The sequence below is a fragment of the Balearica regulorum genome, chromosome Z (assembly GCF_011004875.1).
Source record: "Balearica regulorum gibbericeps isolate bBalReg1 chromosome Z, bBalReg1.pri, whole genome shotgun sequence".
NCBI classification, from domain to species: domain Eukaryota; kingdom Metazoa; phylum Chordata; class Aves; order Gruiformes; family Gruidae; genus Balearica; species Balearica regulorum.
In genome coordinates, this window is record NC_046220.1 from 6,806,044 (window position 1) to 6,827,517 (window position 21,474).

At 38.1% G+C, this 21,474-nt stretch overlaps 1 protein-coding gene across 3 annotated transcripts in view; it reads right to left on the reverse strand.

The window, feature by feature from the left end:
• The window catches only part of VCAN (versican), a 112,612-nt gene that overhangs the window by 21,233 nt on the left and 69,905 nt on the right, over positions 1 to 21,474 (reverse strand). For all 3 annotated transcript variants that reach the window (XM_075740933.1, XM_075740932.1, XM_075740934.1), the window contains exons 8-10: positions 9,520 to 15,036; positions 7,652 to 7,765; positions 5,148 to 5,261 (exon numbers count right to left, since the gene is read on the reverse strand). In XM_075740933.1, coding sequence (XP_075597048.1) covers positions 5,148 to 5,261; positions 7,652 to 7,765; positions 9,520 to 15,036 — 5,745 coding nt within the window. The remainder of the gene's footprint in view (positions 1 to 5,147; positions 5,262 to 7,651; positions 7,766 to 9,519; positions 15,037 to 21,474) is intronic.

Genomic DNA, 21,474 nt, shown 5'->3' on the forward strand with positions numbered 1-21,474 from the left:
AAGCTGTAGAAAACTGCTTGTGTCTTGAGTAATCCCAGCTATGAAAAAGGAATGTAATCTATATTACCAACTTGTTAGTTTTTTATCTTTTCCCTCTTTGTAGTCTGTATGAGGTGCAGGCTGCAGATACAGCTTTAATCTCTGGTGTCTAGGCCATTTTGAAGTTTAGTCTGCCTTTTGCTTTCTAGAACATTTGTTTAACCACACAATGCTGACTAACAGTGTTATGTCCTTTGTGAAGGCACTTAAGGTTTTATTATTCATCTTGTTCAGGGACTCCCTTGTCCCACAGGAAAGAAGTCAGATAATAACAAGCAGCATTGCATCTTGAGAAGATTGTGGCCAGAGAGCACTTCCAGGCTAGTCTAATCAAGCCTTCCCTGGCGTCTGCTAGGGAAGAAGTCACGATTCGAGAGATCTGCTGAAAGGCACGTGGGGGAGGCAAAGAGGCTTGAAAACACAAAACCTTGTAGACTGGGTTCAAAGAATGAGATATAATGGCCTGAGCATGAATCATAAATAATAAAATTTCTCTTCTTAAGATAGGGGATGCCAAACACTGACATAGGTACTCTTAATTGAAATGCAGGCACTGCAGTGCACATACAACTCCTCCCTCCTATCCAAGATGGCATGTTGTTTTCCAAAAAGGAAAAGTTTAATAACAACTTCTGCACCTGTTTGTAGCCCAAATCTACAAATACAGAAAAAGATAGGGCTGATGGCTATAAAATACATAGGATTTTATAGGATTTTGTCTAGAAACTTTTTCTAGAGAAGTTGTGGCTGCCCTCTCCCTGGCAGTGTTCAAGGCCAGGTTGGATGGGGCTTTGGGCAACCTGGGCTAGTGGAGGGTGTCCCTGCCCACGGCAGGGGGGGTTGGAACTAGATGGGCTTTGAGGTCCCTTCCAACCCAAACCATTCTAGGATTCTGGGATTTTTAGAAGGGAAAAAAGAGAATTTTTATTGTTTGTTTTTGAGAGGAGAGGTTGATGAGAAGAGGGGGAAAAGGAATGGAGAAAAGGCAAGTAAGGAGGCTAGAGGATGAAAAATGAAAACCAGACAAGTAAAAATGTGGGGACTGTTCCATCTCTGCAGTGCTTTGTCCTGAATGTGTGTATCTTACTACATTAACAAAGCTGAAAGGGTAAGGACTCCATATGAGTATAAGTTTTTAATGCCTTTACTGAACCAGTAAAGTTTAATTGCAGATGGCTGTAAATTTTCTGACCCGATCACTTGTGAGCAGAATAGGTACAAGCACTTACTGAATACAATACTTCATGTTCATCGTATACTTATCCAGGGAGGTAATCACAGTTTTCCGTAACCTTATTCCAGAACATGATGGAAAGACTGAAACACTGCTTGCCATATTTATGGTGTTTTAGAAGTTGTCTGACTAGTCTTAAGATTTATGACAATTTACAGGCTTTTTCAGTGATGTGTGCAAGGACTTACACAGTTTCTGTTCTCTGTAACTGCAATTGTATAGGTATAAAAAAATCTCTAAATACAGCTTTGAAAAAAAAAAAGTTCTCTGTAGGTTTAATACATAGATAGGTACAGCTTTTTCAACAGCTGCAATAAGCTGCTGACAATAGCTCCCTGGTCTTTAAAGAAATTCCATAAGAGGCTTAAAGAAAACAAAGACTGAAACACAGGTACTAGAACATAATGAGAGTCTTACTCAGCTGTGAATTGTATCTGTGAGTGTCAGCCTTCAGCTAATGAACAAATGCCTGAGACTCATTAGCCCACACATCTTGAGGAGAAATCATTTCTCTGGTAAATATTCAGAATAATCCCCTCTCAGCTGAAAGATATCAATTAGAGACCATCTGTTTTCAGAAAGTATCTTTGCACTGAGCCCTTCTCAAATACTTCCATCCCAAGCTACCAAGCCCTGGGAACAAAGTGAATCAAATGAGACTGGAGTAATCACAGACATTTCAACAATGAAGTTGGGTTACAAAAAAAACATTGTTCCTGATATGATGATTTAAAAAAACAGAGTTGTTTTGTTTTCAGAACCTGGAAGAGAACAGCTGGTTGATTTATCCCAAGGAGGCATGTCCCATAACAAACACGTGTGCCATTTTGGCACACAGGTCCATGTGTGCAGCTGCATTTGGTAAACAGGCTAGCCTAGGTACGCCTGCGGAGATCCTGCAGTGGAGAAAGCCAAACTTGAAGTTTAAAACACAAACACTGTTCCTGAAAGCAGGTAGACACCAGTTAGAACAGCAAAAGGAGAAAAAGAAAAGGAAAGTCTAGCCAACCAAGGAAGGAACAGGTGCTTATGCAGTTCTCATGAATAACTCTTATTCTTGAAACTTAGGTTCAAATTGCAAGTCTCTACCATTTTGTTGTTTCCCATGGTTCATGAAGTAAGGTACTCCTCATCACAAATCAGATGGTCAGATAATGCACCACTGGTCCCTGGGAACTATTCTTTATAGTTGGTTCTACCAGCCCAGTGTGAGACAGGACATCAAACAACCCTCCTCTCCTCTTTCCCCAAACATGGAGCTGGCAAAGCAACGTTTCAGGCAGTAAAATTGAGATGATCTGAGCTCTGGGCTCTCTTATCTGGACACTGAGAGCTCTCATAAGGGCTTTTCACAGAGGTATGCCAGTGGAAAGACTGATGGCTCCGCCACGGTAAGACTCGCATCAAGATCTATTGTAGTCTGCAGTTACCCTTTCAAAAAGTGTTTTTGGGATATTTTAAGAAGTGATGTTCAAATGTCAACAAGTGGCATGCAGAATATGCATCTGTACTTTGAAAAGTTACATGTGGAGGGCAAAAGAGAGTATTATCTAGCAGAAGTACTCCACTCACATTTAACCTAGTCTGAACCAGAAGCAATGCTGGCTTACTGAGCTACCAACTTAGTTCAACAAGGAAACACCCTCAGCTGCTCTATTCCTAACATCAGACAACTTTAGCTCTCTTCACGAAGAAGTTCCTGGGCTCAGATTGTCTGCTGAACTCTTTCCACCTGGCAAGAAAAACAGCTGTCAGGGAGCCAATTACAGCTCACTGAGTCTCAGGACTGATTTCCTCACCCTAGGTTAGATCACCCTGAAGGCTCCTCTAACTTCTACCACCTGCTGGAGCTCCCTGATGTGCAGCTGCACTGTCCTCTGGTCGCATCCCCTCCTAATGCTGACATAGGTGTAATATATCAACTGAAGATCCCTTAATCTAGAAAAATCTCACAGGGGTATTTGGGTGAAATTCTGAGCTCTCATTTTTCCTACACCAGTGTTGTGGGACCACTATGCTGTGGAGTTGTCTCCTACTTTGAGCTTCATTTCCAGAGGCAATGCATGCTCGCTGCTTCCATTCCCTTCCATGGCATTTTGAATACTCAGCACTGAGCATTAGAAAGCCCTTCAGCTTGACTTTTTTTTGAAGCTTTCTAAAATGAATAGTATATATTGGAGAAAAAGAAAAAAAAGAGTAATGAAATATAATCTCGGTGTGCTCAACTCCACCTTTCCTGTGGCACTGAGGTACGCATTCTGTCGTTCTGGCTGGTCTTTAAATCTAGTGAGGTCAGGACTGGTGCCTTGAAATAAAGCCTGCTTGCCAGACAACCGTGTCTGAATCGCCAACACAGTTTTATTTTGTCTGGTGGAGTGGAAATTTGGCACTAAATGCTTTTCCCAAGTCCCAAACCACTGCAGGACTTTAAGTGGAGGAAATTTAAATTCCAAAGCTGAGTGAGCAGGGCTCTGGTTCTGATTGACAAACTAGGAAATGTTCCCATTAACCACCTAAAATGTGCTCTCAGGTTGGTCATAAAAAGCAGCTTAAAGCTACCATGGTACTCCGAGCCACTCGCTACTATGGATTTGCTCAACTGAAGGGGAGGAGGAAGGGAATGAGAACATTTATACCTTTTGTTGTGAAAAAACTGTCAACTTATAATTTTGGAGAACAGATTCAGAAAGTCCTTTCAAATTACAAGGTCAGCCAGATTACTGAAAAAGCTAAACAGTGAAAAGTGCTGGAGCTGGTCAGCTTTGAGAGTTTTCAGCTCTAACAAACAAATCTGTATAGGTTGAGCTGAAAGAGTTTGCAAACTGCCTTTCAAGATGAGAAACAAAGATGAAGATACACAATATTAATTAAAGGTCTAGTTCATTCACCTGTGACCAAAACCAATTAGCTGAAGAAAAAGAGAAAAGCATTTTCATAAGCTTTAGAAAGTACACTTTAAAACACCATTTCTTTTTCCTATGGAAATGCTTTCATTAATGTGAACAGATTTGGCTACCCTATTTCTTCTCCTACATGCACATATTGAGTAAGCATTTCAGTGTAAATATTTCTGTAAATACAGTGGGATTTCTTGCAGGCAGTGTTCTAACAATTACAGAGACTTGGATGTTTAATCTGATTTCAGCTGTCCAGTTTAGAAAGACTTTTACAACTTCCTTGTAATACTGATCCTGCACCTACTTTTCCTAAAATAATCACAGATCAGTTTGAAAATTCTGGGATGAAGTTGTCAAGCCTATGGTCCCCAGTGGATGGATATATAATCTGGCATATTCCTTAAACTATTTCTACTTTCCAGCGATGCTTGTTGGAAGTGATGAGTTCTGATATGTCCTTCACACTGTATATAGTTTTTTAAGACAGAAGCTGGGTTAAAGACTAACTCTACTCCCACTCATTATCCCCTTAACATCACTACAGTAATGAGACCACCTTGTTTTTTGCCTTTCCTGTAGTTTACAAGCCAGGAGGAACAAGATGGCTTGCCTTGGAGCCATCTGAAAACTGTATGGCTCTTGTTATGTTGACACAGAAACTGCCCAATATAACAGCTTGTATTCCGTACAGCAGTAACGTGACTTCCAGTCAGGTTAGCATGTGGATAGAATTTGCTCTCATCCATCTGCAAAAGACAGTGCAGATGTAACCTTAAACAAAAAGTCCTGAGCCACAAATCATGGGAGTCTAACATACTCAAAAATTATATTCTCTCCTCGTCACTGAAGACTTCCCACAGATTTTGACAGTTTCTTCCACCCTCTCGGTTTTAGGAGGCTTTGCCTAGTTACTCCAGAAGGGTGTTGAAATGGAAACAGATGACCTCTATCACCATGAAGTAAAGAATACACCTTACCTTGTTCACAGAGAGCACCTATATAGCTTGGCAGACACAAGCAAGTAAAGGTATTGAGGCCATCTATACAAGTGGCTCCATTCCGGCATGGGTTAGACTGGCATTCATCAATATCTACAACATAAAGATAAAAATGTTTTTATAATCCACCCACCTCCTAGAAGGGAAATGCTCTTCAGCCTTAGTCATACTTATTATTAGGACCAGTTCAATCCAGAAACATGAAGTATTGCAAAAGATTCAAGTGACCAGTTATTTGCATGATAACTGATTTCACTGTGCACAACCATCATTTCTCTTCATCCACAAGCCAAGAAGCAGTTTCCTCAGGAAATATGACATTACTGATCCACAATTTTATATCCTGCACTCTGACTCCTGAGTTAATTTCTAAAATCTAGAGCTTGAATCCCTCATTGTGTAGCTGAGAAAGAAGTGATACTGTGCAGCCTGTAGTACTTTCCCGTACTGGTGGAAAATTTGACTTGAGTGTATGACTATGGCACAAAAAAACTCTTATCAAGTAGTGGAGACCTCAAATATCTTCTGAATCTCAAATATTCAAAATCTTATCATATATTATCAAACACACTGCTAATTTAAGTCTGCAGAGCAGCATGCCCTGGCATCTTATTTGTTTCTGATTTCTGATTTCTTCCTTGTCTAATCTCATCAAGATAAAAACAAAGCATCATAAAGACAATCTCACTAAATGACCAATCAGATAGTAACATTCATAGTCCTGTACAGGCTAACTGCTGAGCCTATGGCTCTAGAGTAAACAAATAACATTTCTTTTCCCCACTCCTCTGGCTACTAAAATACTTTGTCTTCGCCTTCTAAATTGGAGCACTAGTTCATTTAATATAATTACTTTGTGCATGTACTTTGTGCACAGGTTATAAGCTAGTACGTCTCTTTATAAAAATCATGTGGTGTTTTCTAATGAGTGCTGTTCCTCTGAAATAATCACAGCTTAAACTTCAATGGAGATTTTGCAAATATCTTAGTCCAAAGTGAACTGCTGGTAGTGATTGACTATTAAAATATAAGAGAGAAGTTAAACATATCTAGAAATCAACAAACAGTTGTGTAATCCTAGGAATAATTGCTGCACCATGTGAAAGGTTTTTATTTATTTATTTAAAAATATTACTTCTTTTCAAATTTTAGGTCTTATTTTTTCCAGTCATTTGGAAAGCTGTCAAGTCAATGTTTTATGCAGAATATCCCTGACTCTAAGTCAACATTTTATGCCTTATATCCAGAATACTCCTGAATTCAGAGCTAAAAATGCTGAGGTTTACTTTCTTAAGCATCACAGAACATATTTCTATATGTTGACTGGCCATGCAGTGTCCCACTCCAATCCGTTAATATGCCACTAAGATTTCTAGGACACAAGAAGTGGCCAGATTATTCTTTTGTAATCTGAAAACAAAAAAGAAAATTATTATCTCTGACTTCTGGTTTGCAACCAGGGGATGTCATGTTCCTTGTCAAAGAAGAAGATTTAAGATGCAACACCTAAAACTTGATATCTACCAGCAACAACCCACTAGGGAACTAGCAACTCATCAACATGAGCTAGAAAAGGAGAGAAAAACCTGGACAGTTATTTTTTTAATCACATACTGTCTTGCAGAACACAAATAAAACCACAGTAATCCTGACAATTATGCTGCACTGTTATGAACCTTTGGGTGGGGTTGGGTTTTTTTCTCCCAAGCTATATATGATGAGTTGAACTCATTTTAGCAACATTGCATGAGTTTTTTTCTTTCAAATTTGGCAGGCAACTGTGTAACAGGCAAGTTCAGGGTATTTATTAGGGCATGAAAGTTAAAACTTTTCAAAAGCATAAACCAGCTCTAACTAAACAGCCAAACTACCACTTTTATCATAATTTGGCTTGCTGGTTGGAATGAAAAGCTGGTTATTCTGAACTGTACTAGCGAGTCTCTTGAAACTCACAGTCATAGCAGGTAAATGCAGATGTCACAGGCAGCTTGAAGAAGTCCTCAGCTAGAAAAGTTATAAAAATACTAATTTATGCCAAAGATGTATATGATTATGATCATATTTACAATTTCCTTGAGAAAATATCAAGCTGGCATTCAGTGCTCAGCTACCCAGTCACATTTGGGATTAGTTTATTATACCATCCTTTCAAATAATTACACAAAGCTCTTAAGAACTATCCCAAATATTAATGTTTATTTCATTTTATTTGATGTATTTACAAATTTAATGTTATGAATTCTAGGTCATGTAGTTCATTTACAATTATCCTGTTTGTGTACGTAAACATCTGTGCCCTTATGGGGAGAGAGAAAAGGGGTAAGTGGACCTCCTTCGTTTTATTGTTCTCTTAAGTAAGGTCTCACTGTAAAATTTTTCAAATGTCTATGTATTCTTCAATTTCAAAACACACCACTTCTGCAGATCTCATGTATAAAAACTTAATACTAGACTTAATCAGTACCTAGATGGCATCAGCTTACCTAATTCACACTGCTCGCCGTTGAAACCTGGCAAACAGGTACAGATATAAAATGAACCACGTGGATAGCAGGTACCACCATTAAGGCAGGGATTGCTTTTGCATGGATCTTGGCCTGTTAAACAAGAAAAACAAAATTGACTCTGTTTCAAGGAACTGGTATCTTTTGGATGTTTTGGAAGAAGAAATCTTTCTTCATTTCTGCATTGATGTTGCAGGCTTTACTGTAGTTACAGAAACTCTATGTACATGACAGACTACTGAGCAGAAAAGAGTTTTGTAAAATAGTAAAGCTTATTTTCAGGCATCGCTATTTTCAACTTTAACAACATGGCATTTATTATGAACCAGTATAAATAATTTTCAGAATTACATTTTTTCATAGCAATTTGTACTATGTTTGGCAGTCATGATATTCTATTGAGGATTTAGTTTGCATGACATGACAATTAATTATAGCTGAAATCAGTTAAACATAAGCAAAATGAATGGAAAATGCCTTTTTTTTTTTTTTAATTTGAACAGGGTTAGTTTATGTAGAATGATTGGGTACACAGAACATACTGGCTAGCTGCTGTTGTTTCACTTTGTTATATTTAATCAATCCCCACAAAGTCTTATTTCTTTGAAAGGATGTTTTCACACATGCATATTTCCCACGTATCTTTCTTAAAAATACATTTCAAAAATACAAATAAAGATACTGAATACATTCATAACTAACTAAACATTAAGAGAAAAGCTTACCTGCTGTGAAATCTTCAGTTGTTATGGGACTTTTCGTTTAAATAGCTTTTTCTTGCAGAGCTTTATGCCTTCTAGTGATGTTTATTTCAATTGAGTTTAGATACTTAGATATTTGCATTTGATGTAATGCCTAGAGGCAATCACTCACACAAACAAGTATGCACTAGATAATCATTTGTAAGTATTAGCTACTCAGAGTTAGAGGAAAATCATGAAGACAGTCCTTCTGGGATACAAGAAGAATGCACTGGCTTTGAAAACTTACAAAATGGGTATACAGACTGGATATTTTGCAAGTAAACATTTTCAAATTGACAGCTACCTGGATTATTTGAGGAAAAATAATAGAAAAACCTATAAAATTAAGTCAGTTCAGTTCTTTCCTCAGCTATATCTAGATAAAATATGAATTGAAGCAACGTTACTTATGCTGACCCTACCTGCATCATCTGTGTATTTGGTGAAATGGTGCCTAATAACCATTATGGAAAACAAAATGTGGCAAGTGATGTCTAACAAAAAGATCTGTAATTTATAAGAGACAGACACCGTATCAACCAGTTAAAGCTACAGACAGGCTGAAAATGTGAAGTCTCAGTTTTCTCTTGTCTGGAAAGTTATATTGTAAGTTAAGAGAAGTTAATTTTTGTAGGATATTCAGATCCTAAAATGCGCACTAGATTTGCTCTCTAAGTCAACTGCAAGATGTTGTAAAACAACCCTACCTATAAAGCAATTGTACAAGTACTATCATCATGCCAACACCAAAAAGCTATCCGACAAAATTATCTGCTGGAAATTAAAAAATTAAATAATTACAGCTGAATTCTCTACCACAATCAATGTTACCTTCCTGTCTTTTAGAATGGCCAGTCACCTGAAGTGTGATCCAGAGCTCCATGATGCAAACACTCAGGAAAAGTCACTAAACTTGAGTTTTGGTAACCCCATCCTCCTTCACCTTGTATGGGTTACAGTCATGCTGATTTCACAGCTTGAGGCTCTCAAGTTCTGTGTTATTTCACATGGTGCTCTGATTGTCATACCTCTTATCAGAGTTAAGAAACACATTTACAAGTATCACAACAAACATATACGACAGTGATCATATTTGGAAGTTACCTGGAATTTGCACTGCTGTGCCTTCAACTGAACCCACACTGGTGCCAATCAGGAAATCTGATCCATTAGTGACTTCCGGAAGGGAAAATGACGAAGTTACAAGTTCAAGAGTATTTGGCTCCTCAGAGCTTATTGTTGACAGCTCATTTTGATATTGACTGTTTCCAGGGGCAGTGCTGCTTGTTGCAATGTTAGAAGAAATTGTTGTGATCTCCTCTGGACCAAACAAAGCTGATTGTGTTTCCGTGCTTCTGTCCAAAGGTTGTGAAGATGAAGCTAGCATTGTAACTGCTTCCTGGTCAGGTTTAAATACTTCACTTTCAATACTACTGGGTGAATCTGAAACAGGTGTGGAAAAAAGCCATGGGATCTCTCTCTCAGTACTCCTGTCATCTTCTTGACGGGGGTTGTTCAGTCTCCCTGAGGAAGCTTCAACTGTTACTGTGCTACCTTTCAGAACATCTGTGCTTGCTCTTTCTCCAAAATTCAGAAAAGCAGTAGGGAAGATATGTATTGATGGAGAGTCTCCAGAAACAGTAGCTTCTTCCTCAACAGCCAAATCAGTTACAGAGGTCTCTGTCTCCTCCATCCTGTCTGTTACAAGTCTAGTAAAGAGAGGAGTACTTTCAGTAGTTGTGCTTCCTGAAACAGGCTTGGGAGAAAACTCCAGCAGAGAAGACTCTGTTCTGTCGAGAAGCTCTGTAGTGGGTGGTTTATACGTTGCCGCAATATCAGAACTAACCTCTTTGAAGGTTCCTTTTGATGAATGATCAGACTGATTTGAATCCTTTGATAATGATGGTGTACTTGGAATGATTACCTGAGGATACTCAGATACTCCATTAACTAACTGAACAGTCACTGAGGACTTAGGAGTTTGAGGTATAGAATAAAAACTCACTGAATCTGTTTCTGGATACTCTGCCGATGCAGACTTTGTGCTTGTGTATACTGTAGGATGCTTTTCTTCATTTTTGCTAGATGATACAGCTGTCACTTGGGATGTATGCTGTGTGGTGACAATACTTACATCACGCAGGTCAGTTGTCAAAGCCTTTTCTGCCTCAGTAGTTAAAACTGGTGTAAGAGAAGGAACCGCAGACTGCTTATCATCCAGGTTTTCTTGGCCCATTCCAGAAAAGCCAGAGACAAAGATTGTTTCACTGTGATCTGCTATTACTCGGTTGTTTGCTGAAGTATTCAGCTCATAGGTGTCTTCTGTTGTGCTTGTTACAACGTGTTTAGACTCATGAGGCACATGAGGGCTTGCCAGTGATGGTACTGTAGGAAGGAAAATGCCCAGTTCAGAGAGTTCAGTAGTGATGAGAGTTTCTGTCACAAACTTCATGGCAGTCCCTGAACCCAAATCCTTGTCATCTGGTTTTGGTCTGTGCCCAGCTGTTACTGATTCACTACTTGACTGACTGGAAGTAGTCAAAGAAAGGCTATCACCAGATCCAAGTGTTGTCTCTTTGGTTATGGAAAATTTAGGTGTTGAATCGTATTTCTCCCCTTCAGCTGTCATGATATCATCACTGCCATGTGTTGATTCCTTGACAGGATTTGGCATTGTCTGCACACTTATTATATCCTCAGGCATTGATTTTGAGTGATCCATGTCTATAATAGTTGTTTCTTCTGATGGGATTTGAAGTCGTTCTTCAATTAGTGTAATATCACCATAAACAGAAACATTCAGTATAACACCTCTTTTATCATCAATCACAGGAATAATTTTGTCATATATCCCAGTATCACTTGTTAGTTCTTCTGATGTAGCTGTCTTTGGTTGAACAGCAGATGGACTTGCCACGATCTCTTTTTCTTCTGTAAAAATGGATGCTAGTCCTGTGATCACAGTCTGTGATCTATCTGTTGGTGCCTCTGTTGTCATAACTTCAGAATAAACTTCCCCAGGAACAATAGACGAAGCATTTAGTTCTACTTTTGACACAGGGGGTATTGACAAATGAGTAAAGATATCAGGAGAAGATGAATCCAAAACACCAACCCAGCCAGATCCTTCTCCAGAGCCTTCAGGTAATACTCTGCTTGGCATTTTTGTTGTTGATGTTACAAGTGATTCTTCTGTTTCAAGATTAGGAGTTCCACTCAGTATTACAGAAACAGGAGTTACACCATCTTCAATCAGCAAATGTGAAGTTTCCTCTTGAGAAACAGCTTTAGAAGTAGCTGTTGTCCTGTATGTTTCATTTTCTCCTCTCCTATAGTCAGTTTCCTTGTTGTGAGGTTCTTCAATCACAACAAAATAATGTGTCATCTCTTTAATCTCTTTAGAGCTGAAGCTCTTTGAACTCTCTTCTGCTAAAGCTGGAGAACTGGTGATCACTGAGCTGAGGAACTGGTGTTCTGTTTTTGACAGCAGCTCAGTTACAGCGCTTGTAACTCCTTCATTAACTTCATCATTTGAGTCAGTGCTTCCTCTTTCAAAGTCTTGTGTCTTGTCAGTTGAAAGTTTGGGTGCCATACTTGCAGGATGAGAAGTTTGAGGGCTTGAAGTACTCATGATTTCTTTGACAGCCAATGGCACTACAGAAGGAATAACAGCAAGGTCGTCTCCTGATCCTTGTCCTGAAAATAGTGGATCACCAATGAGCTCATTACTTGTTAGCTTTTCTTCTTTAGGTGTCAGGAGTGATCTGGGAGTATCTTTCGTAGGGAAAATATTTTGTACCAACTCCTCCTCTTGCTCTATATCTGTAACTGGAGAGCTTATGTATTTCCTTTCAATCTTTACAGGCTCAGTTACTCTGTCATCATTAAATGGCAAAAGAATTTTAACAGAGTCAGTTTCTAATTTCTTTTCTTCTGAATACGGACTGACAGTTGGAACATTTAAAAATCCTGGATGTTCATAGTTAGCCTGTGCACTTTTAAAGAATGGGTCTGTTGTTGTTTCTTCAGAAGATTCTGTAGCTTTTGGTGAAATTTCCATTGGCCTGTCTTCCCCAGAATGTATATCTTCCATCAAAGGAATCTTTGTAGTAAAAGCTCTTATTGTCAGTTCATCAATTGTTTTCTCTTCCATTCTTAAATCAGTTACAGTTCCCATTGTGGTTACTTCATTTTCGGTACTTGTGACTAGCTGATCAGGTTCGGTAGTGAAGGCATGATCCATAGATGGTGTGCTGACAACTTTTTCATCATATTTGTCTCCTGTTTCTGGTGTCCCAGTGGGTGAAAATGCTGTTTTTGCAAATGATTCAATGAATGTGTCTGCTTCTCCAGATCCCTGATCAAGGAAAGACAAATGACTTCCAAGTATTTCTTCAGTAGGTCCATTAGACATTAGTTTTGTGGTGCTGCTGTCACCTTTGAATTCTTCTCCAGAGCCATGCTCAATCAGGAGAATCTTCCCTAATGAGACAGTTGAAGAACTAACTTTTGCATTTTTGCTTTCTGTAGATTCAGCTACTGCTTTTATACCGCCAGTAGTGTGTGTCACCATGATGTCATGAGGGCTGTTACTAACCACTGATTCTGGAGATAATGTTACCTCACTTGTTTCTACATCTTCAGTTTTAACTCCTGGTGCAACATGAGATATTATATCTTTTCTAGAACCAGGACTAGATTTTATTTCAGAAGGAACTGTGTAAGTTGGTTCTGTTTCCTGGTTTTGTTCTCCTGGGTTTCCTGTACTAAACACATCCTGGGACATCTGACTTGCAACTCCAGACTCCTTTGTCAAGCCAAATGACGCAGTACTTGAAAGTGATATCGTTGATTCATCTGTTCTTGCATGTTCTTCGTATTCTGTGCTTGCATTCTTCAGTGAAGCATCATCTGTCCTGTAAACATTTCCTTCATACTTTTCTGTTTGTGTTTCAGTGATAGGCCTTAATGGAACTGAAGTCAAAGTAGCAGACTCAGTGATAACATCTATGTCTCCAGAACCTGGATCAATAAACGGGGAGTCAGTACTTACCACTTTTCTTGTGGGACCCCCTGAAAATATGTCTGCTGGTTCTTCTGCTGATCCTTCATTTAGAAAGAGCTTCTTCTCTCTCAAGAAAGGAATGGTAGTGACCTTTTTGATTTCAGAACTCATGGTACCCGTTACCGGTACTGCTTTTCCGAGCAGAGTGGGCTCATGACTTACAGTTCTGATTTCACTAGTAGTGCTCCCAAGTTCATTCAACTCCAAACTTTCCTCTGCAGCAGTAGCTGAATTCTCCTGACTTGAATAAGCAGTGGTCTGTATGTCTTTTTCATCTTCTATATTCTTTTCAGTTACAAGAGAGCTGGCGACTACTTTTTCCATAATAAACTCTGACATAGAATTGGTGGCAACAGTTACTTCAGAACTTTTATCAAAAGCAGAATAAAGAGTGCTTATTCCTCTAGGCAAAGCAGAGGTGATTCCTGAAATGGTTACAGAAGTTTCTGTTGGCAGTACTGTGCTAGACCCCAAAGAAATATCTTTCATTGTAAGTGTTTCTGTTACTGCTGTTTCTGTTGTCATGGCTGAAGTTATGGTGATGTCCTCTTCTACATCTCCAGAGCCTTCTAGAACTATAAAAGAAGCAGCACTCATCTCAGGCTTTGCTGTATGGCTACTTGTTTCCAGAAGATTTTCAACAGGGGAATTTGCATTAAGCTTAATAGTTGATTTATAATGATCTCCTGGAGCAGGCGTTGCGTTTTCTGGAATAAGGTCTTTCACACCTACGCCTGCCGTAGCAGTATTAAAAACTGCATCCAGAGAAGCAGTTACAGCAGAACTTTCCACAGTAAATGCATCAGGAGCAGAAGTTGTACCAGAATTTTTTCCATCATCTTCCTTTCTTGACATTGTCACAGTTTCTGAGAAGACAGAACTGGATAAATCAGAGTCAGTGGAGCCCTCTCCAGAAGATTCGCTATTAATCAAAAGCAAGTTTTTTGTATCTTTGATAGAGCTCTCCTCGGTTCCATGCCATGTTACGGTCTCATTTTGTTGCAGAGACTGCTCATATGAAGAAGTAATGGCTATGGATTTATCTGTTGTGGCAACTTCTGATTCACCACTATAAACAGGTTCTAACATTGCAACATCTGCTGTCGGTTGTGTAACTTCAAATGCCCCTATTACTTCTCCAGCTTTGCTTGGTTGCACAGTACCAGAAGCTTCAGTTTCAGGTATTATAAATGTGTTTGTTTCATTGATTTGAGACAAAGTTACATTTTTGGAATGTGCAACGCTTTCAATTTGGTCACTTCTGGCTTCCTCAGTTTTTGTGCTCTTAGGTGCACTAGTAACTTGTTGCTTTCCATTGATGAACTGCAAAGCTGGAGGAGTTGTAACATCAGTAGTATTTTCACAGTCTTCCTCTTCTTCAAACTCTACCAAGTTTGGAAAGAAAGGATCCAATATTAAATATTCAGATGAATCCTGCACAGAGTCTGAAGTACAGGGTTCAGTCTGAGTTGATTCTGCATCAGTGTGGGGTTCATCTATTGCATGGGGAAGCATGTGGCGACTGAACAGATCCAAAAATTCATTCACCGGATGATCTGCAAAAAAAAGAGAGCTTTTCATAATCCCTAAGTGACAGCAATGGTTGTGCATTATAGTAGACATATGAAGTACAAGCAATCCATCGGAGAACAAAATAATAACAATAATAAAAAAATTAAACAGAGTAAATTCAGTATGTTTTTCTATTGACACAAAGTTAAATGCTGCCACAGTGTTTGACTTCCTAGTTGAAGCCCTTGTGTATATGAAACACATTGATAATGTAATATTGTCAATTGCCATGCATAATTACTACCAAACCCACACCTGAGCTAACTTATCCTACTCTATTCAGCAGAGATAAGAAATGGACAAGATGAAAATCATTTTTAGATCAAAAGACTCTGGTCCCAACCTGCAGCAACTGCTTCAATGGATTTGAGACACTAGCTAACCTTTACCATAAATTTAACTTAGACAAAGCTAAGCAACGCAAAGTGTAAAATAAGATGGGACATATAGAATATGCCTCTACAACTCCATTTATTCTCAATATAGAGTAATTCAAGTTACTAGAAACACCACAAAAACTACATCAATTGCTCTATTCTTTACACTTAGACCCCAGGTCAGTAAATGAAGTCTCACTTGACAAAGTTGTTGCTCTTTGGTATTATAAAGCAGTAGGAAGCAAATAAGAAAAAATATCCCAGATTCAAAAACTAATCACCATTCAGACAGTACCATTAGTGAAGTCCTGCTATTTTCTTCTGTTACCACTCACTTGGAATTATTGACACACTCCCACAGATCACAAACCTTTCCATTTTTTTTCTAGGTGGCTAAGCAGATAAAGAGAAGGAAGGAAGTTCTAAGTAGACAAGGTTTTAGCTGCAGAAGCCCTCATGAATTCCTCTAAGATTTATGATCCCAAATTCCATAGACGCTTTTTAAATGTGCACTCTCAGCACAAACATTACTTCAAACCTTCTGTTCCAGACAATTCTGAGGTCCCTTCCAACCCAAACCATTCTATGCTTTTATGATTCTATATCCTCATTTAAAATAAAATAAAATAAAATAAAATAAAATAAAATAAAATAAAATAAAAAGTAAAATGGATACAAATACAACAGACTCAGAAAAAACCACATTTCAAGCTTGGTTGACCAACTTCAAGCTGGAAACTGCGCTGAAATCTTATTCCATGAATGTATCTTTCTTCTGAGTCTATGTTTATAGCTGTTTTGTCCAAAGTAAAATTACTGTTTGCTGGTATAAACTCCTGTAGCTGGTGGACCTTCATCTGTGTCTGCCAGTAAAGGATCTGAACCAGCATCCAGGACTCCTGTCTCACAGCACTGTCAGCAATGATTGCTCCCCAAAGAATATTTGCAGGTATTCAGGCATACCCAGTATACAACAGAGTGCAATTTTCAAGTAAATCTTCCTCATTAAAACTGTTTACAAGCTGTAAAAAAATGAGAACCTCACAGGTAAAGTATTTCATTAGTTTGAAGTAATTCCCCTACATACGAACATCACTAAACCTCTACAACTACTGAGCCCTCGGAGATGAGTAATCAGGTGATCATTCTGGAAAATGAGTGATGCAGAGCACTGTAAGAGGTTTGTGGTGTGTTGTCTGTGCAAACTGACTGCACTGTAGGTCTTGAAAAGGTCATTGCAGAATTAATTATTGAGAATTAATGTCCTAATATCTCATGCTGTGTTTACAACTAAACTCACGAAGTAGTACTGAATCTTCATTTTGAAAAAAACCTCCAACTGAAGAGTAAATAGCATCTTCAGCTCTGTTTTACAAAGAACACATTAAAAGGTACCCTGAATCCAAGGCTTTGATGTAATTGTTAAATGGCTTGGGAAAAATTAAGATCCATGTCAACCTTACAGAGAATAAATCACATTCAGCATTGTGTATTTCCACTAAAATATTCAGTTTCTACAGCACTAAGCTCGGCATTCCCAGTGGAATGAAAGAAAGGTTGGTTTTATCCTCATTTCTGCCTGGCTATCCTATATTGCCCCAATGAAACCTGGTGTTTACTTTGTGCTATGACAGCTCTATTAAATGACTACGGAATTGAAATACTTTCTGTCTCCCTCACATGTGCTTGTTGGGAGTTGTTTTATGCAATGGTCATAAAGAGAGAATTTCTCCCTGTTCCTTCCTCCAGTAGGTTAGAAATATTTACAGAGGCTGCCCAATGCCACAGGAAAATACGGGTTCTGCAGCCATTTATTTGAGTCTTCCCAGATCTCCCTTTCAAACTTTGGTCAAGCAGAAAAGCAAGAATTTAGTCATTTGTCCAAGACTTACAATATGAGGTGGAGAAACTTGTCTAAGAATGCCAGTTTCAGAATCCACAGATTTTAGCAAACAGCAACACTAGTCACACTGAGGAATCATATTGTCATAAAAGTAGAAGCTCTAATTGACACAGAATTGTACACCTTCTTTTCAAAACTGTGAATGCAAAAATACATATGAATCCAATAACCGAAAGGGGAATGGCAAGTCAAAGCTGCTAAGGAGCTCTGGCATTTTCTGATTCTCAGTAAATTCACTATAAAATAACCACACCAATATACAGAACCAGGGAACTATGTATAGAAATGTGCACGGGCAAGAGATGGGGCTTGCACAGCTTATGAAGGAATGGGTATAAATAACCTGGTATATAGACTAATGTGGCATAAGGATTAATTGTGATTTCATACACAGCTGTTAGGATTGTGTGCACAAAGCATGTAGCATACTTTTACACAGAACTATACATTAAAAAAAAATTATAAAACCTGAATCGGACTGGATAGGCTGTAATCTGTAGGAGGGTACCATGACTAACAAGTTCTGACCAGTGTATTATTTTTTTAGCAGTGCACACCTGGGAGTCCCTCAAATTACTAGCTCACGGTAAATCATTTATGGTAGGTAATAAATTTAATGAACAACATCTGTTCCAAATTCACCTAGAAGACATATACAAATTTTTACATACACAAAGATCTCTATCAGACTTTACTTTTACTTTGTTAGCTTTTTCAAGATCTCACATGCCACAAAGATCCACATAAAAGAACTTTAGCTAAAGGTATGATATTCCAATAATAAACTTTCAGGAGGTTCTTTCATTAAATACTAAGCGTTTTTGGTTTGGTTTGGGGTTTTTTCCAAGAAAAAAATAACCAGCTTTTAAGAAAATAATAAAGCATCCAATTAAATTAACTTTTTTTATTATAAGTTCTTCTGCTTTCTAGAGCTTTGATTATTCACTGCTAGCAATCAAGTTGCCAGTGCTCAGGGTTAACAGCTATGGAAAATTCTCTTAAACCCCAGAGATATCCAATGATCTATGTAACATAGCACATATAACATATACCCTTGTCCTCTAAGAATAAGCAAGACACTAGGATGAAAATCTAAGTGCTACCATAAAATATGAATACAGGAGGGAAAAGTCTTATCTGTTGAACTGGTTTGTTAGATCCTTAGGGCAAACACATGAACACTTGTAAAAGTTTTAAACTGGATAGATGCAGCTGACATTATGTTGCCCCTATTTATGTTCATGTCCATTCCAGCTGTAGGTAAAGACATACAGACCTGAGACTATTAATAAGAGACAAAATGAGGACTTTAAAGAAAAAGAGTTTGGCTCCTAAATTTGTTTATCAATAGTTCACACATTATCATGGTAAACAAGCCAAATGGAGCACTTGTTCAAAAAACACACTTTGTTACTATGACTCAAAGAAAAAGAAAGTAAAAACAAGTAGCTAAAAAGTAGTAAAACCAAGGTTTGTCAGGTCAGATTGCCAAGCCAAACAAGTCCTGAGGGAGATTTATCAGTAAAGCCTCATACTGAGGAAAATGATGAGGTATGCACTGAAAAAGAGATGGAATAGATAGGTGGATGAGTATATATGCAGCCTAGAGTGATTCTTAATCCATTTAATATGTCTAGATGTTTGAAATTACCTCTATGGAATAGGCATTTATCTCAGTAACAGTCAACTGTGTAAGAAATGGAAATCCCCCTGGCTACAGGGCCCGTTTTAGCCGCAAGAAGACTTGACTGCTGTTACACATACACACAGTGACTGAGGTGACATTAATTTCCATTACAATCCTTCTAATGACAATTGATTCTAAATCCACATTAGTTTTTCATTGGATAAAATATAAAAGTTGCCTCTATGGTAGTGAGGGACAAGGTAACTTCTGCATATCCAAAAAATGTGTAAGATATAGTTATGTTTTTTCTTGACAAGACTTTTAATATTCTACAAAGAACCCTAAAGGGCTTTTCCAAGATAATTTTTCAGGAGGTAGGCAGTAAAAAGAATTTTCTGTCTCAAAAACATTCAAATAAGTGGCTGAAGAAGAATTAGTGGATAATTAAATAGAAAACATATTCTGATGTTTTCCAAACTTTCAAAACCCAAAATATTTAATTCAGAAGATTTCTGGATTTAGCATGGTTTCGTGAAGTCGCATTCAAAATGGGACTGTTAACATCCAAGCTGGCTTCCTGCAGATGACAGAATTTCGCCTATATATTCCTGCAATTTGTCCATTTATTGCTTCAGAGCAACATGCTGAGTTGCTTGTGAGAAGTAAGAGTTCAGTCTTTTGTGGAAGGACTCAGGTCTGATAATCCCTGAAATTCACAGAAAGATTCATGAAACGTTGTGTCAGCTTTGAATCAGACCCTATATTTTTATTAGAATAGAACTAAAAATAAAAAAAAAAAATTAAAAAGAAGACCAAAAACATTTTGGACTGTTTGTTTCAAAAGCATGTGTTCCATTGCATAATGTGACACTATCACAAACTCCGGAACGTTCACTACCAAGAAGCCATAACGACAAGACAGGTTAGCATGAAAAAGCAAAAATAGTTTACATTAGTCAAATTTCTTCCTACCTGAAAATTTCTACCTAACCTGAAAATTTTGGTTTTGGCTTCAAAATAATTATATCAGGGTGAATTTAGACCACAGAATGACTAAAATGTTATTAAAATATTACATATATGTGGTTTTGTATCAAATTTCTGCAAATGTAACATTTGATGACTGTGAAAACGCTAATGTGGTAACTTGCAATGAAAATAAAAAATGTTTGGCTCAGTGAGAAAAACAATAAATAATTTAAGATAAACATTGAGCAAATCTGTGTGTGTGTGTGTGTGTGTGTGTGTGTCCCTTGGCATACTTGTTAACTACTCTGTTTTCCATGTTGTCACCTTGTTTCTTCCCTAAAGATATGTACTCTATTTTTATATGCCTCCTCTCTTTACTATAGTTGGCCTGCACAGTACCGTGGTCATCACCTCCTGCAGAAGCGTCCCATCACACACATGATGATAAACTTGCACTCCCTGGCAACAGCCTTAAACGTCACCTCCGACTGATTGGATGCTCTGAGATCAAGGTCAGAGCTGTCTTGGACTAGGACCTGCAAAATACCTCATACCTAGGAGTTAACACAATGGTTCAGCTCATCGTGGAAGGACAGACCATCTGCTTAGATAGGCTGTTAAATGACAACTCAAATCAGATGTCTCAAGCTTCATAGCAGCTATTGATCAGACCCTTGCTCATTCAAAAAACATTATTCTGAGAAAGTCACTGCAGAAAAAGATTGTAAAAATACACTAAGAAAAGCACTCTGACAGCAATGGAGACTGAAGGCTATCTTCCTTTTTTTTGTACATTCATACAGTATGCTGCAGATTGAAGCTGCTATGAAAAATGGATGCAGACAATACACAGAATAATTCAGTAAACATGTACACTGTGTTTAAGACTCTGTATAACCTAAACGCATAGCTTTAATGTGTTATCCCAAAATCCCCGCAGATTTGTGGGACGTGCCTGACAGGTTTGCAAGGGTGACCTGCAAAGAGCCAGCAGTCTTAAATTCAGCCAACAGGTGTCTCCACTTTACCTGGAAAATATTTAGGAGTTCTCAAAGTAGAACAGGTTCAAATCTGTTTATTTAAACCCTCTGAAAGTCCACTGAAGCCTAGTATCTGGGCTTGGGAGAGGATCTAGCATGAGGAAAGACTTAAATAGCGTTATGTCAGATATTGACTCCCCTGAACAGGGTTTGCAGTCTAGGTGGATTCAAGCAGTTTTATGACTACGGCTAGCTGAAACTCTTCCAGTGAAACAAAGCTCAACCAATTCCACAGGAATGTGTCAGTCTCATTGAATATATTTTCTTTTAAAAGCATACTGAAGAAGTAAAGAAGCAATCTGACAAGATGGGCCCCCATACAAAAAAAAAAAAAAAAAGCCCAACCTCTTTAATTTTTTCTGTTTAAAACCCTTTGTATTTAGGTTTTTCCCTCCCTTAAAGTTCAATTTTACAGAAATAAACCATTCTGATAACATCTTTTGAGCCATTTTGTTTCATAGAAAAGGGATTTTTTTAATTGTTCTTTTCATCTCATTTCAAAAGAA